Here is a 12,259-nt window from a genome sequence, read left to right on the forward strand (position 1 = left end):
GAATGATAACTTTTTAAAGACTACAAACTTAAGAATACTTTCATGCATTTGAACAAAGTAGTTGACTTTAGTAAATAAAAAAACAAAAATGGACCAAGAAAAAAAAACCTTTCAAAATCAGTACAGGTATTTATATGTATTTAAATGTATACCTGTACTGATTTTGAGTAATAAAAATATACATGATACCAGACTTCGGAAGTTGAACTCCTGAGTGCAGTGTGAGCACAATGCCAGCATCCTAACAGACACTGAACAGACATTAAAACATTTATTATCTTGAGGTGTTTTCACTTGTCCAAAAACCATTCACACCTGACAATTCAGTGCTCCCCATGTCAAAGCGCGCCTACCCTCTAACTGTAACTGCACAATTATTACATGTTGGAACGCAGGCTTGATGGCTTTGGAAGAGAAATTCTTTGAAAGTGGACTGAAGTCGATGAATGACAGGCGGACTATATTCACAGCTAAAAGCCCACATGTAACCCAATTTCCATTCAGCTCAATTTTGCTAACAAGATCTCCTATCTTAGACGGCATTTTACAAAGGTAAAAAGAACAGGAAGTGATAGGTACAATCCATGAAAGCCCCAGGCAACTGAAGGACGTGTAATTATATTGTAGAAATCTAGCTAACATGGGCCAGAATTTTAGACATAACAACCTAAATAAGGTAAATGAAACGTGAAGGCAAAATAAGACTAAGAAACACAAACTCTGCAGACAAAAGAGCTTCTTACCTGCTTCAGAACTTCAACTAAAACTAAACAAAAAATGAAATCTACTGCTAAGTCTCTCCTTTCAAGAAGATAATCTCTTTCACGTTGTTGTTCATCCCTGAAACAAGAACCCCAAATTAGGATTGCACTTAAGACCATAAATCTTAAAATAGCTATTGGTTAACAGTTCGGTTATTTGCTGAGCTCCTCGTATGTATGGTGTCCTACGGCAATGACAGTTCAAGCTGTTTTTAAATTACCCAATGTATGTACACTCTCATTTTCTTTCTCTTGTTGGGTATTTTGTACAGTAGAGATGAACACATCACTATTATATCTGTCAGAAATTAAACCCATTCTAAAGCAATCAGTTAAGAAAAAATACTTTAAATTTTATTTAGAAAATCTAACATTACTCCCTATATGATTAGTATTTTTTTAATTAAGAACTGAAATAAAAGTAATAACTTTTCTGATGAAAATAGAGTCCCAGCTAACTTTTTGCATATCTAAGGTGAAAAATCACAAGTGGCATCAAATAAAGTCCAATTCCAAACAATGGATCATCTCCCAAACACAGATAGATGTTTTATGCAAAGCCACCTCCCTGGCAAATCTGAAGAAGGAGAAGAGAAGTTCTGGGATTTGAGTACCAAGGAGAGTCTCATGGTATCATAATATAGGGTTTGGCAGTCCTCCTGTATCACAATTGCTTCCCTTCAGAAACCATAGGAACAGGACCTTCTTTGAACATTTTCTTAACTTCTTCAACTATTGAAGGTCCTCACTGAACTACTGAAATGACACTCCTGAAATTCATTTTTGCATAACTATCCCAGTGATGAGTACCATGGAGTTCCATTGACCTTAACTGGTACCCTAACTTGATTTACAGTTAAGTATGGACTATGCTTTCCCTTTACTACCAGTTTCGTAACAAAAGTAATCAATGTTTTTGCTTAGAAACCAAACAATACCAGTCTTTGGCTGAGAACATTATCGCCCCCTTCAACGAAAGGATTTCAATTCTAGGTAGAAGAGTGGAAAATGAGCCACTTACCCCTTAGACTTTGTGCTAGACCGAGGCCTGTACTCATAGGATTCATCTTCAGTTCCATTCTGGCGTCTGTACCAGTCAAACAAGGTGCGAAGTAAGGAAGGGAGACAGTGCTCTGCTACTGAGCTCATAGAGCTTATCAACTGAAAACATAAGATATTACCAGAAGATAAAATACATCATCAAGGTACCACACTCTTAACTCTATTAGCCATCACTGGGAAACGATGAACATTTCTAGGATAAACAGAGTAACTCAAATGCGATAAATGTGTTTTAAAATAAAAATAAGAATTAGGGGTTTATCCAAGTAACAAAGTGGGCTACCCACTATTAAACTTTGCCCACATCCATTCAGTTTAGCTTAGCAGCTTTCCACCTTTTTCCTGCCTCCATATACTACTCATGTGTGTAAAAATTTGACCCTTAGTAATATCCCTGATTATACAGAAGGATACCTATGGGAGAACTGGTATGCATAACAGGAGAAAACCACACCTGCCTCCTTCCCCCTGACCAGTTCCTCCTCTATACTCATGTGAACAAAAGGTTGTAAGTATTGCCACTAGAATGAATGAAGAGATGGAGGAACAGAGAAGACTACGTTGTTAGAAACCGTGCAAAAGTAAACTTTGTATTGCTCTGATGCGGAATAGAGAATTATAATTACATTATTAATTCATGACACCCACACACGAACATATTAGAAATGTGTTGTAACAAGCTTTTAAAGCTCAGAATGTATAGGCAGACAGCGTAAAGATAAATGTAGTGGGATGAACAACTGCTATTCAATTTGAGGCATCCCTGAAACTATCTGAATTCTAGGTGAATATCAGATTAATTCCATGAATGAACTCAGCGTTCCTGTAGTGGCAGTAAGAGGCACACCAGTTATCCTTAGCAAGCAGTCCCTAGGGTCACTCTTCATCTGGAGGATCTCGAGCAAAAAATCGCTCTTCATAGGAATTTCTGTATCTGATGCAACTCATTGCTCATAAAATTAATATTTCAAAGTATACAGTCAAACATGCTTCACTCTGTTTTTCTTAACTAAAAAATGATGGGTTGCAGAAATACTCAAGGTCTTGTTCAGGTCCAGGACTGTAGAAAGTGTCAGTTAATGAAGATAAATTGATACCTCTAGAAATTAAACATTTACTTTTCCTAATATTTGATAGCCTTCATATAACTTCAAAATGTACTTCATCCAAGGAAATAGAAAAGAATAAAAGTTTTATTTGACTGTGTAAGCTCTTATTCTCTTTTTCATTATCTCTGCCTTCCTTTAATCATGCTTTTATTTATAATTACCATAATTTGACAGGTAGTTTCTAATATAGGAAATTAAACTAAAACTAAGATTCTAATTTTATTTAACTAATTTTTCAAGTTTATATTTTATTAACAATGAACAGTATCACTCAAAGGAAATCCTTTTAATATCTAAAGAAGGAACAATAAAATACCATCCGCTATTGTAAATATATATTAAAGTTTCTGCCACACTTGGCTTTTTACTGTGGAAAAAAAATTGAACTATGGGGCAGAACTATTTAAAGTTTCATTAATCATTTACATAAAAAAAACAACAAATGGATATATTCCTTAAAAACACTGTTTAATAGGATTTCAAATTCTGATTATACATTTATTCATCATTAGTGGATTTAAGATCTGAATAATCTAAATATCTTTAAAATAATATAGTAATAAAATAAATAAAAATTATTAGTAATAATTAATACCTTTTGCAGAAACATTGAGATTTGAAGAGCCTTATATAAAGTGATCTTAATATTACTTTAACAGAGAATTAGCCTTCCTATCTATGGTTTCTTCTTAGGCCAGTGGCTACTCACTAAGTGTATGCATCAGAATCTCCTAGGGAGCTACTGTAAAATACAGGTGCTGGAGCACTGCTCTTGGTAATCCTGATTCAGAATTGGGTTAGAATCCAGAAAATACAATATCTTGTTAAGTCTCCACCAGGTAATTCTAGCCAGTCATCCTTATCTAGTCAATTAAACCAATATGAACATTAATCTCTGTTTCCCAGATACATAATTATGAGAACAGTAGTACAGGAATACTAGATACAAACGGAGAGCTAATCTGGCTTATTGGTTTTTGCAAACAATATATAATAAAACAATTCTTGAGTGAACATAATTATGACCGAAGAGGAAAGAATTCACATTATAAGAACATCACACTCAATTTTAGGTATTAATGTTCTATCTTAAGGTTCTGATAGCCCCAACAAGAAAAAAAAGTTAAAAGCTAAAATACTATGGGGCACCTGGGTGGTTAAGTGTCCAACTCTTGATTTCAGCTCAGATCATGATCTCAGGGTTGTGAGATTGAGCCTCATGTCGGGCTCCATGCTGGGCGTGGGGCCTGCATGGAGCCTGCTTAAGATTCTCCCTCTCCCTCTTCTGTCCACCTCCTTCTGGCCCTTTCTTTAAAAAAAAAAAAAAGGTAAAATATTATTATGTGAAAATAGTGTGAATTGGTACACCAGGGAAGATTGAGGTATGTTAATTGGAAATGTCTTAAGAAAATTTCAAAGGGCACAATAAAGAGATTACCAATGAAAAGTAAAGAGTTTTAAGATGCTATATGACAGAAACCGGGGCCCCTGGGTGGCTCAGTCGGTTAAGCGACTGCCTTCGGCTCAGGTCATGATCCCAGGGTCCTGGGATCGAGTCCCGCATCGGGCTCCCTGCTCAGCGGGAAGCCTGCTTCTACCTCTCTCTCTACCACTCCCCCTGCCTGTACTATCTCTCTCTCTGTGTGTCAAATAAATAAATAAAATCTTAAAATAATAAATGACAGAAACCAATCAAGTTCACAGATCATTCCATGAACTATAAAGTTCACAGTTCAGAACTCCTTCTATTTACTTTGTTGAAAAACAAACTACCAATTTCAGACTGAATCTAATGTGTAATGATATAAAGGATCACTAAACAAAATAAAATAATTTCTTAATATTGGATATATTTGGACCAGACTGTTAGGATGAACATTCTCCTTTCAGGAAAATATATCCCCCCGGATATTGGCATACCTGGTCAAACTGAAGATCTTCACCTCTTTGAAGAGATCTAGACAATGGCTTCTCCTACGGTTAAAAAAAAAAAAAAGCATATATACAAAATATGAGAAATCTTATCTATGATAAACAGATTCATGAGTTGGTTTTGTTTGTTTTCATTTGTAATTAGATTTTAAACAAAGGTAAGACTCCCTCTTTTTAACACACACACACATTTGCTACTATATACACAGAATACCTCTTTGAAAAAAAGAAAGAAATGTGTTTGCAAATGGGGAAAGAAATTGGATAGTTAGGATAAAGGGAGGGTTGGGGACTGGGAGTGGAAAGTTGTTACTACAAAGATTTTTGTACCATTAGAACTTGCATATCACAGAAGCCAAGGGAAAAGAGTACTACATAAAGAAAGCGTATTGACAGTGAAACATGATACTTTGGTATGGTTGCTTCCTATTAAGTTAAGCTTCCAATTTAGTGTTGTGTCTTCCTTTAGCACACAACAGTACTGGAATCTTTTTTTTTTTAACTTTCCATTTGGTATGTTCATTTATTTGCTGAAAAAACACAACTGAGTTCCTACTATGAGCAAGCATCATCCATGAACCAAAGAGGACTCACTGTGGAAAGCTCAGACCCTTTAATCTTCAACCAATGGGTCTGGGGACACAACTGATAGTAAAGTCTCTCCACCCTCTCTCACCTGCATGTGCACTCTTCCTTGCTTGTATGAAGAAATGACTCAAAGGAGGTCAGTCCAGATTACTGTCTAAAGTTAGTATAGAAAGAGTGTCATGGGGGGGCACCTGGGTGGCTCAGTCAGTTAAGTATCCCACCCTTGATTTTGGCTCAGGTCATGATCCCAGGGTCATGAGATCAAGCCTTACGTTGAGACTCTCTCTCTCTCCCCCACTCTCCCTCTCTGGAAGGGAGGAAGGAAGGAAGGAAGGAGGGAGGGAGGGAAGGAAGGAAGGAGGGAGGGAGGGAGGGAAGGAAGGAAGGCAGACAGGCAGGCAGGCAGGCAGGCAGGCAGGCAGGCAGGCAGGCAGATATTGGGGCAGACAGACAGACAGACAGACATTGGGGCATAAAGGGGCCTCCACCCAGTAGAAAACAAAAGAGTGAAGGAATGGGCTGTGATACTATGTTGCAATGGATTGAGAGGAAGGGGGAGCAAAGAAAATCCTAGACAGATAGAAGTTTTGATGGACACTGGACACTCTGATGGTTAATTTTATGTCACAGGGTACCCTGTGATATTTGGTCAAACATTTTCTGGGTGTGCCTGTGAGGATGTTTTGGGATGAGATTAACATTTGAATTAGTGGACTGAGTAAAGCAGGTAGATTAAGACTCCCTTATGTGGCTGGGCTTCATCCAATCAGTTGAAAGCCTGAGCAGAGCCAAAAGGCTGACCCTCCCTGGAGTAAGAAGGTACTCCTGCCTGACTACACTGAGCTAGGGCATCAGTCTAGCCCTATCCCTTTTCCCATGTCAAACTGAAACATGGGCTCTTCTTGGACCGGCTTTCAGACTGGAGCTTATACTGCCCGCTCTCCTGGGTCCCCAGCCTGCCCACTGCAGACCTTGGGACTTCTCAGCCTCCAGGATCATGTGAGCCAATTCCTTCCAATAAATCTCTTTATGCATACATACCCTATTGGTTTTGTTTCTCTGGAGAATCCTAACTAATAAAAACATCATTTCTGATTTAATTTCCTCTTTGATCCAAAGACAGAATATGTCCTGGGGGCGGGGGGGGGGGGGGAGAATGTGTTCCACATTTACAAACGGCATAAGAAGGACATTATCTAAGCAGTTAAAAATACGAAGCAACATCAAAGTACAACAATGGGGAATTTGGTCCAAAAAAATCATGGTATAGCTACACATTAGAGTATTGCATAGCCAGTAAAGTGACAGGTAGAACCAAATTTGTAGATTGGGAAAATGTTCTCAGTGTATTAATTAAAGTAGAGAATAACAGATATAATACTCTTACAAAAGGATAAAATGTATATATGGTGGTATATACATATATAAATACATTTAAAGCTCTAGAAACATACCACATACTAGTAATAAAAACAGAATAATAGGTTGTTCTGTGGTTGAACAATTAGCTTACTTTTATTTTCTGTATTTTCTACAAAGAATGCAGATTACGTCCTCTCATTCTTAAACTTGAGCACTGTTCTTGAGTTTCCCATGCTTGGTGGTATCCAGCAAATCCATTTAATTTTAGAACAATGTAGGGCACAACCATGAAAGTTATGGTTACAGAACAGACATGTTTTAAAATATGAGAAAAAACAATGTAACTAAACAAAATCATGAATTATGAAGAAGTGATTTTCAAATCTAGTTGTCACCAAACGTCCATGTACATGCCTGTATGTTTCTATACATTTAGCTTTAAAGATCTTTTTTTAATATGTATTTATTTGGCAGAGAGAGAGAGAGAGAGAGCATGAGCAGGGAGAATAGCAGAAGGAGAGGGAGAGGCAGGCCTCCCACCGAGCAGGGAGCCCGACACAGGGCTCAATCTCAGGACCCCAAGGATCATGTCCTGAGCCAAAGGCAGATGCTTAACCAACTGAGCCACCCAGGTGCCCCAACTTTAAAGATCCCTTAAGAACTATTCTCTCTATAAAAGAAAATATTACCCCAAATTCAGAAATTAAATCATTTTAGTTTCAGTTTCTTTCTGTTCTAATTCAAACAAAATTTATAACATAATTAGTTTAAATTAAAATAGCATAGGGGCACCTGGGTGGCTCAGTCATTAAGCGTCTGCCTTCGGCTCACGTCATGATCTTAGGGTCCTGGGATCGAGCCCCGCATCGGGCTCCCTGGTCTGCGGGAAGCCTGCTTCTCCCTCTCCCACTCCCCCTGCTTGTGTTCCCTCTCTCACTGTGTCTCTCTCTGTCAAATAAATAAAATCTTTAAAAAAAATAAATTAATTAAAATAGTATATACAGTGTGATCCCTTTTGTGCATCTTCCTACCTAGTTGCCTTGCTGGCTACCCCAAATATACTTACCTAACTTACTTCCTGAATATAGAAGATGGCTGGGATTATGTTCAAATATACGATGGCTGTTTTGTTGAGATTTTTAGAATGATTTTCTAAACCTCTCTATGTTATGCTTTTTTATTGAATTTTAAATACATATTAAATGTGTATTAAAGAAAAAGGAACATCATCCTTCTATGAAAGAAATGAGAATTTAGAAATATGTATATTTTGAAGTTTCTTTATCTGGTAGAGTCCTATCACCTTCTGTCATTCACGGCTAATCTCGATGAAAACACATCCACAAATATATTTGCCACTGAAATGTAAAAATCCCCAATCTAGCTATCAATGAAACATTTTCTAACTAATTTAAATGGGATCTGTGACTAACATAACATAATTAAATTAAATTAAAAAAATAAATGGGATCTAACTGAATTCTGGGTCACTTTACTTTCTTAATAGGGATAGGTTTTTGGCGTGTCCTTGGCACTTGGGCCTTCACACTCGGGTGATTATCTTGCAGAACAAGTTCTGTATTTCGAAAACCAAGCTACACATCATTTATATCCAACATGATGATTCTGCACAACAATACATATGCCCAATTAGCTCTAAAATTTCAGTAAAACAGAAAGTCCTATAGCAGTTCCATAGAACCCTGTTTCTAAAAGTATCTAAAAGTTTGAAAAATAGTGAGATAAATGGCCTTTACTATCCTAATGTGATTTATTTTTTTTAAAGATTTTATTTATTTGAGAGAGAGAATGAGAGACAGAGAGCACGAGAGGGAAGAGGGTCAGAGGGAGAAGCAGACCCCCTGCCGAGCAGGGAGCCCGATGCAGGACTCGATCCTGGGACTCCAGGATCATGACCCGAGCTGAAAGCAGTCACCCAACCAACTGAGCCACCCAGGCGCCCACTGAACTATTTATTTAAGATAAGTTTGGGGAGACAGTAAGTGGCTTCTTTGCACTCATTTCATCCCCTTTTATCGTTTTTAATTTTTTTTTAAGATTTTATTTATTTGAGACACAGAGATACAGAGAGAGAGAGAGAGAGAGCATGAGCAGGGGGAGAGGTAGAGGGAGAGGGAGAAGCAGGCTCCCTGCTGAGCCAGGAGCTGGACATGGGGCTCAAACCCAGGACCCTGGGATCATGACCTGGGCCGAACGCAGTCGTTTAACCATCCGAGCCACCCAGGCGCCCCTCAGTCCATCCCCTTTTATACTATAAGTCTAAAAAGGTCTTCAGTGATATTTTGAGGACTGCTGATCTAAGTGGTTTATTACTCACACAGCATGTTTATACACTAGAGTAATGGTCAAGCAGAATTAGAGAGCTTTTCAGAAACACATGTTGTTTCATATTAACATATTTTATTTCTCAACAAACTCATGCTTCCTCAAAGATTTCTAAAAATTTGACATCCTCCCCGAGCTTTCCCTAAACCAGGAAATGGAGGTAGACTATTTTTTCCATAATAAGAACTCAGAAATAATTTTTTAATGCAAAAGGATACTCAAGTTGCCGTAAGTACAAAAACATAAAATAAGTGTACTGCACTAAATAGAAATTACTAACCAAGAACTCTGTACTAACCTCTCAATTTAATTATAGGGTGATTGAGGACGCTCTCATCATTGCTCAAGCAGTTGTGGTGTCTTGCAATATGACATTTTGAAAAGATACACCATTTAAAAATGTTTATAGCATATGCAACCCATTACAACAACTAAAAAGAATAGAAATTATTCTCTATATTCATGCATGTATGCAAAGACTTTTGTGCAAGAATGTTTACCGTATTTTTTTCACAGTAGCCCCAAATTAAGGTAACTCCCAAACCGACTATCAACAGAGACTAGTAAAAAACATTATGTTATATTCCTTTATTAAAATATTGAACTATTAAAAAGAATGAGGCAAATTTATACAGGCTAAAATAGAGTAATCTCCAATTTACATTGTTAAAAATATCTAGGTACAGAAATAAATACACACAAAATCTCCCATTTGTGCTTAAAAAAAAGGTGGCAAAAAGAAATAAATAAAAATGTTTAAAAAAAGGTGGCAGGTGCTACAGAGTGGATAACAGACATGAAAAATGATGGACTAAAAACTGTGGATAGTGTTTAGCTTGATATAGAATGGAAGTAAGAGTCCTTACTTTTGTTATATAAAATTTAGAACTATTTCCACTTTTTATAATGTCATTATTTCATAATAATATAAAAAAACTAACAATGAGGGGCACCTGGGTGGCTCAGTCAGTTGAGCATCCAACTCTTGATTTCGGCTCAGCTCATGCATGATCCCAGGGTCATGAAATCGAACCCTGCACTGGGCTCCACACTCAGCGGGGAGTCTTCCTGGGATTCTTTCTCTCCCTCTCCCTATGCCACCCCCCAAATAAATAAATAAATAAATCTTAAAAAAATAAACTAAAAATGATTCTAAGGCTCCCAATCCTTTATGTTCTAATTTGATTCTTTAAGTAGTATATGTATAGAGTACCAAGAACAACATGTAGCCTCCACAGAAAGCAAGGGTGTTTATTGAAAAGATTTTGGTAGCATAACAATGATATGGAAATATTAAAATAATCTGCAATTAAAGGGAGTAGGCTGAACACACACATAGCCTCCATTCTCTCCTAAAACCCGACCAAGACAACAGTAAAAGAATTTTTAGAAGACTTAAAAATTAAAACCAAAAAGGTCAGAGAGAATGGGAGAGACAGTAAAGAGCTGATGGAAAAGCCCAACCAACACATCTCACCCAACAAGAGTGAGTCCTAAGTAGGTAAGGGGAAAAGTCAGATGTCTGTTCTCCACACAGCCACTCACTCACTCACCCACATTATTTACTGAGTGTACAGTACGCCAGGCACAGTTCTAGGCTCTGGAGACACAACCATGAGCAAAATGGAAAACAATCCCCATCCTCATGAGGCTAAAAAGTCTAATGAGAGAACAACCAAAATATCTATTCTCTTAGACAGACTTCAGGATAGGAGGCTGGGATGGGGGGTGAGATTTTAGACAGAAAGACCACTGAAAAGATGACATTGGGGTCACAACAGGGGGAAAGTGGGTGAGCCTGCCACACAGGGTGAAGGAAAGATAATCCAGTTTGCAATTCTTTGCAATTCCTGAGGATTTGGAGAACTTCAGTACTCTGAAAGTGTAGGTAAAGGTGAAGTTAAAAACAAGAGAGCTGGGTGAAGGACTTAAGAAAAACTGAGACCCCTCCCTTTCCTTCTCTTCACCAGCTCCATCTGCCTAGCAAGTTGACCATCCTCCACCTTGCCCACAGAATGGTTGTCCTTCTCAGGAAAGGGCAAAACAGAAATGCTGACTGGTGGATGCTATAGTCGAAGACGAGGTAACACACTGAAGACAGGGAGCTCAAGTAAACATTTATATACCAAATACCAAAAAACCTAGTTATCTTCTGCCTCGAGACCCCCAGAACATCAGCTAAAGCCTGCCATTTGGGGTACTGGAAAGACCTTCTCTAGGGACTCTGATAAACCCCAGAACAGATCGGACATTGATGATTCAGTCAGAGATTACACACTGAAGACCACAGTCAAAAAGGCCTATCCACCTGGGTTTCCAATCTGTTTATAGTGCCCTGGTTGTAAAATAGAACAAGTTACAATGGACTTATATGTAAGGAGAAGGCAAAACTTTTAGAAGAAACAGATCATATGGGGAGAAAAAATTTTTAAAAAAATAACATATATGTAATTCAATATTCTCAAAAAAAAATAGTGGATATTTCAGAGTTGTAAAAATGCTGGGCCTAAACCAAATAATTTTTCTTACCTTCTTTTCTAGTCACTGGCAATCTAAAAGATTAACAGATAAGCTAGAATGTGCCTGGGTCATTACCAAGGATTGATCCACCTCCTTTCAGGAAGAAAGAGACCTAAGGTGTTGGAATGTAGTTTGCAAGCTGCAATTTCAATTAATGATTGCCCTTCCTTCCCCAATCCTCCCCCTAAAAAGAAAATGAAGTTGTGGCTAAAAATCAAGCTCTGCTAATCTTCGAATCTTTTGGTCTCCTTATTTTATTATGGCTTCTAATATGAGAATGAGAAGGCCAGTTCTCTCATTTTCGTGGTAGATTAATTCTTTTAGCAAAATCCATTCACATTTGTGCTTCCACGTTTTTAATGTAACTTACTGAATGACTGATCATGAGACATGCTAGTCTCCTTTTATGTAACAATGCATGGATGCTAGTTTCTTTGAAGTAACCCTGCAAGAGTTTCATTCAAGAACTCAAGAGACTCATCTTGGATGGTTATTACTAAAAAAATAGACTGAATAAATTTCACAGTAAATGAAATCACAATAAACAAATATGAAGCTATCATATAAATACTGTCACAG

General features: G+C 37.6%; 1 protein-coding gene across 13 annotated transcripts in view; it reads right to left on the reverse strand.

Moving 5' to 3' along the window:
- FRYL (FRY like transcription coactivator) overlaps positions 1-12,259 on the reverse strand; it is a 251,574-nt gene that overhangs the window by 124,238 nt on the left and 115,077 nt on the right. For 12 of the 13 annotated variants that reach the window (XM_027600445.2, XM_027600454.2, XM_027600452.2 and 9 more), the window contains 3 exons: positions 4,853-4,906; positions 1,783-1,922; positions 744-840 (listed from right to left, as the gene is read on the reverse strand). In XM_027600445.2, coding sequence (XP_027456246.1) covers positions 744-840; positions 1,783-1,922; positions 4,853-4,906 — 291 coding nt within the window. Of the gene's footprint in view, positions 1-743; positions 841-1,782; positions 1,923-4,852; positions 4,907-6,965; positions 7,049-12,259 lie in introns of all 13 variants that reach the window. The other variant, XM_027600456.2, reaches the window with a different exon arrangement.

Source organism: Zalophus californianus, chromosome 2 (genome assembly GCF_009762305.2).
Source record: "Zalophus californianus isolate mZalCal1 chromosome 2, mZalCal1.pri.v2, whole genome shotgun sequence".
Classification (NCBI taxonomy): Eukaryota; Metazoa; Chordata; class Mammalia; order Carnivora; family Otariidae; genus Zalophus; species Zalophus californianus.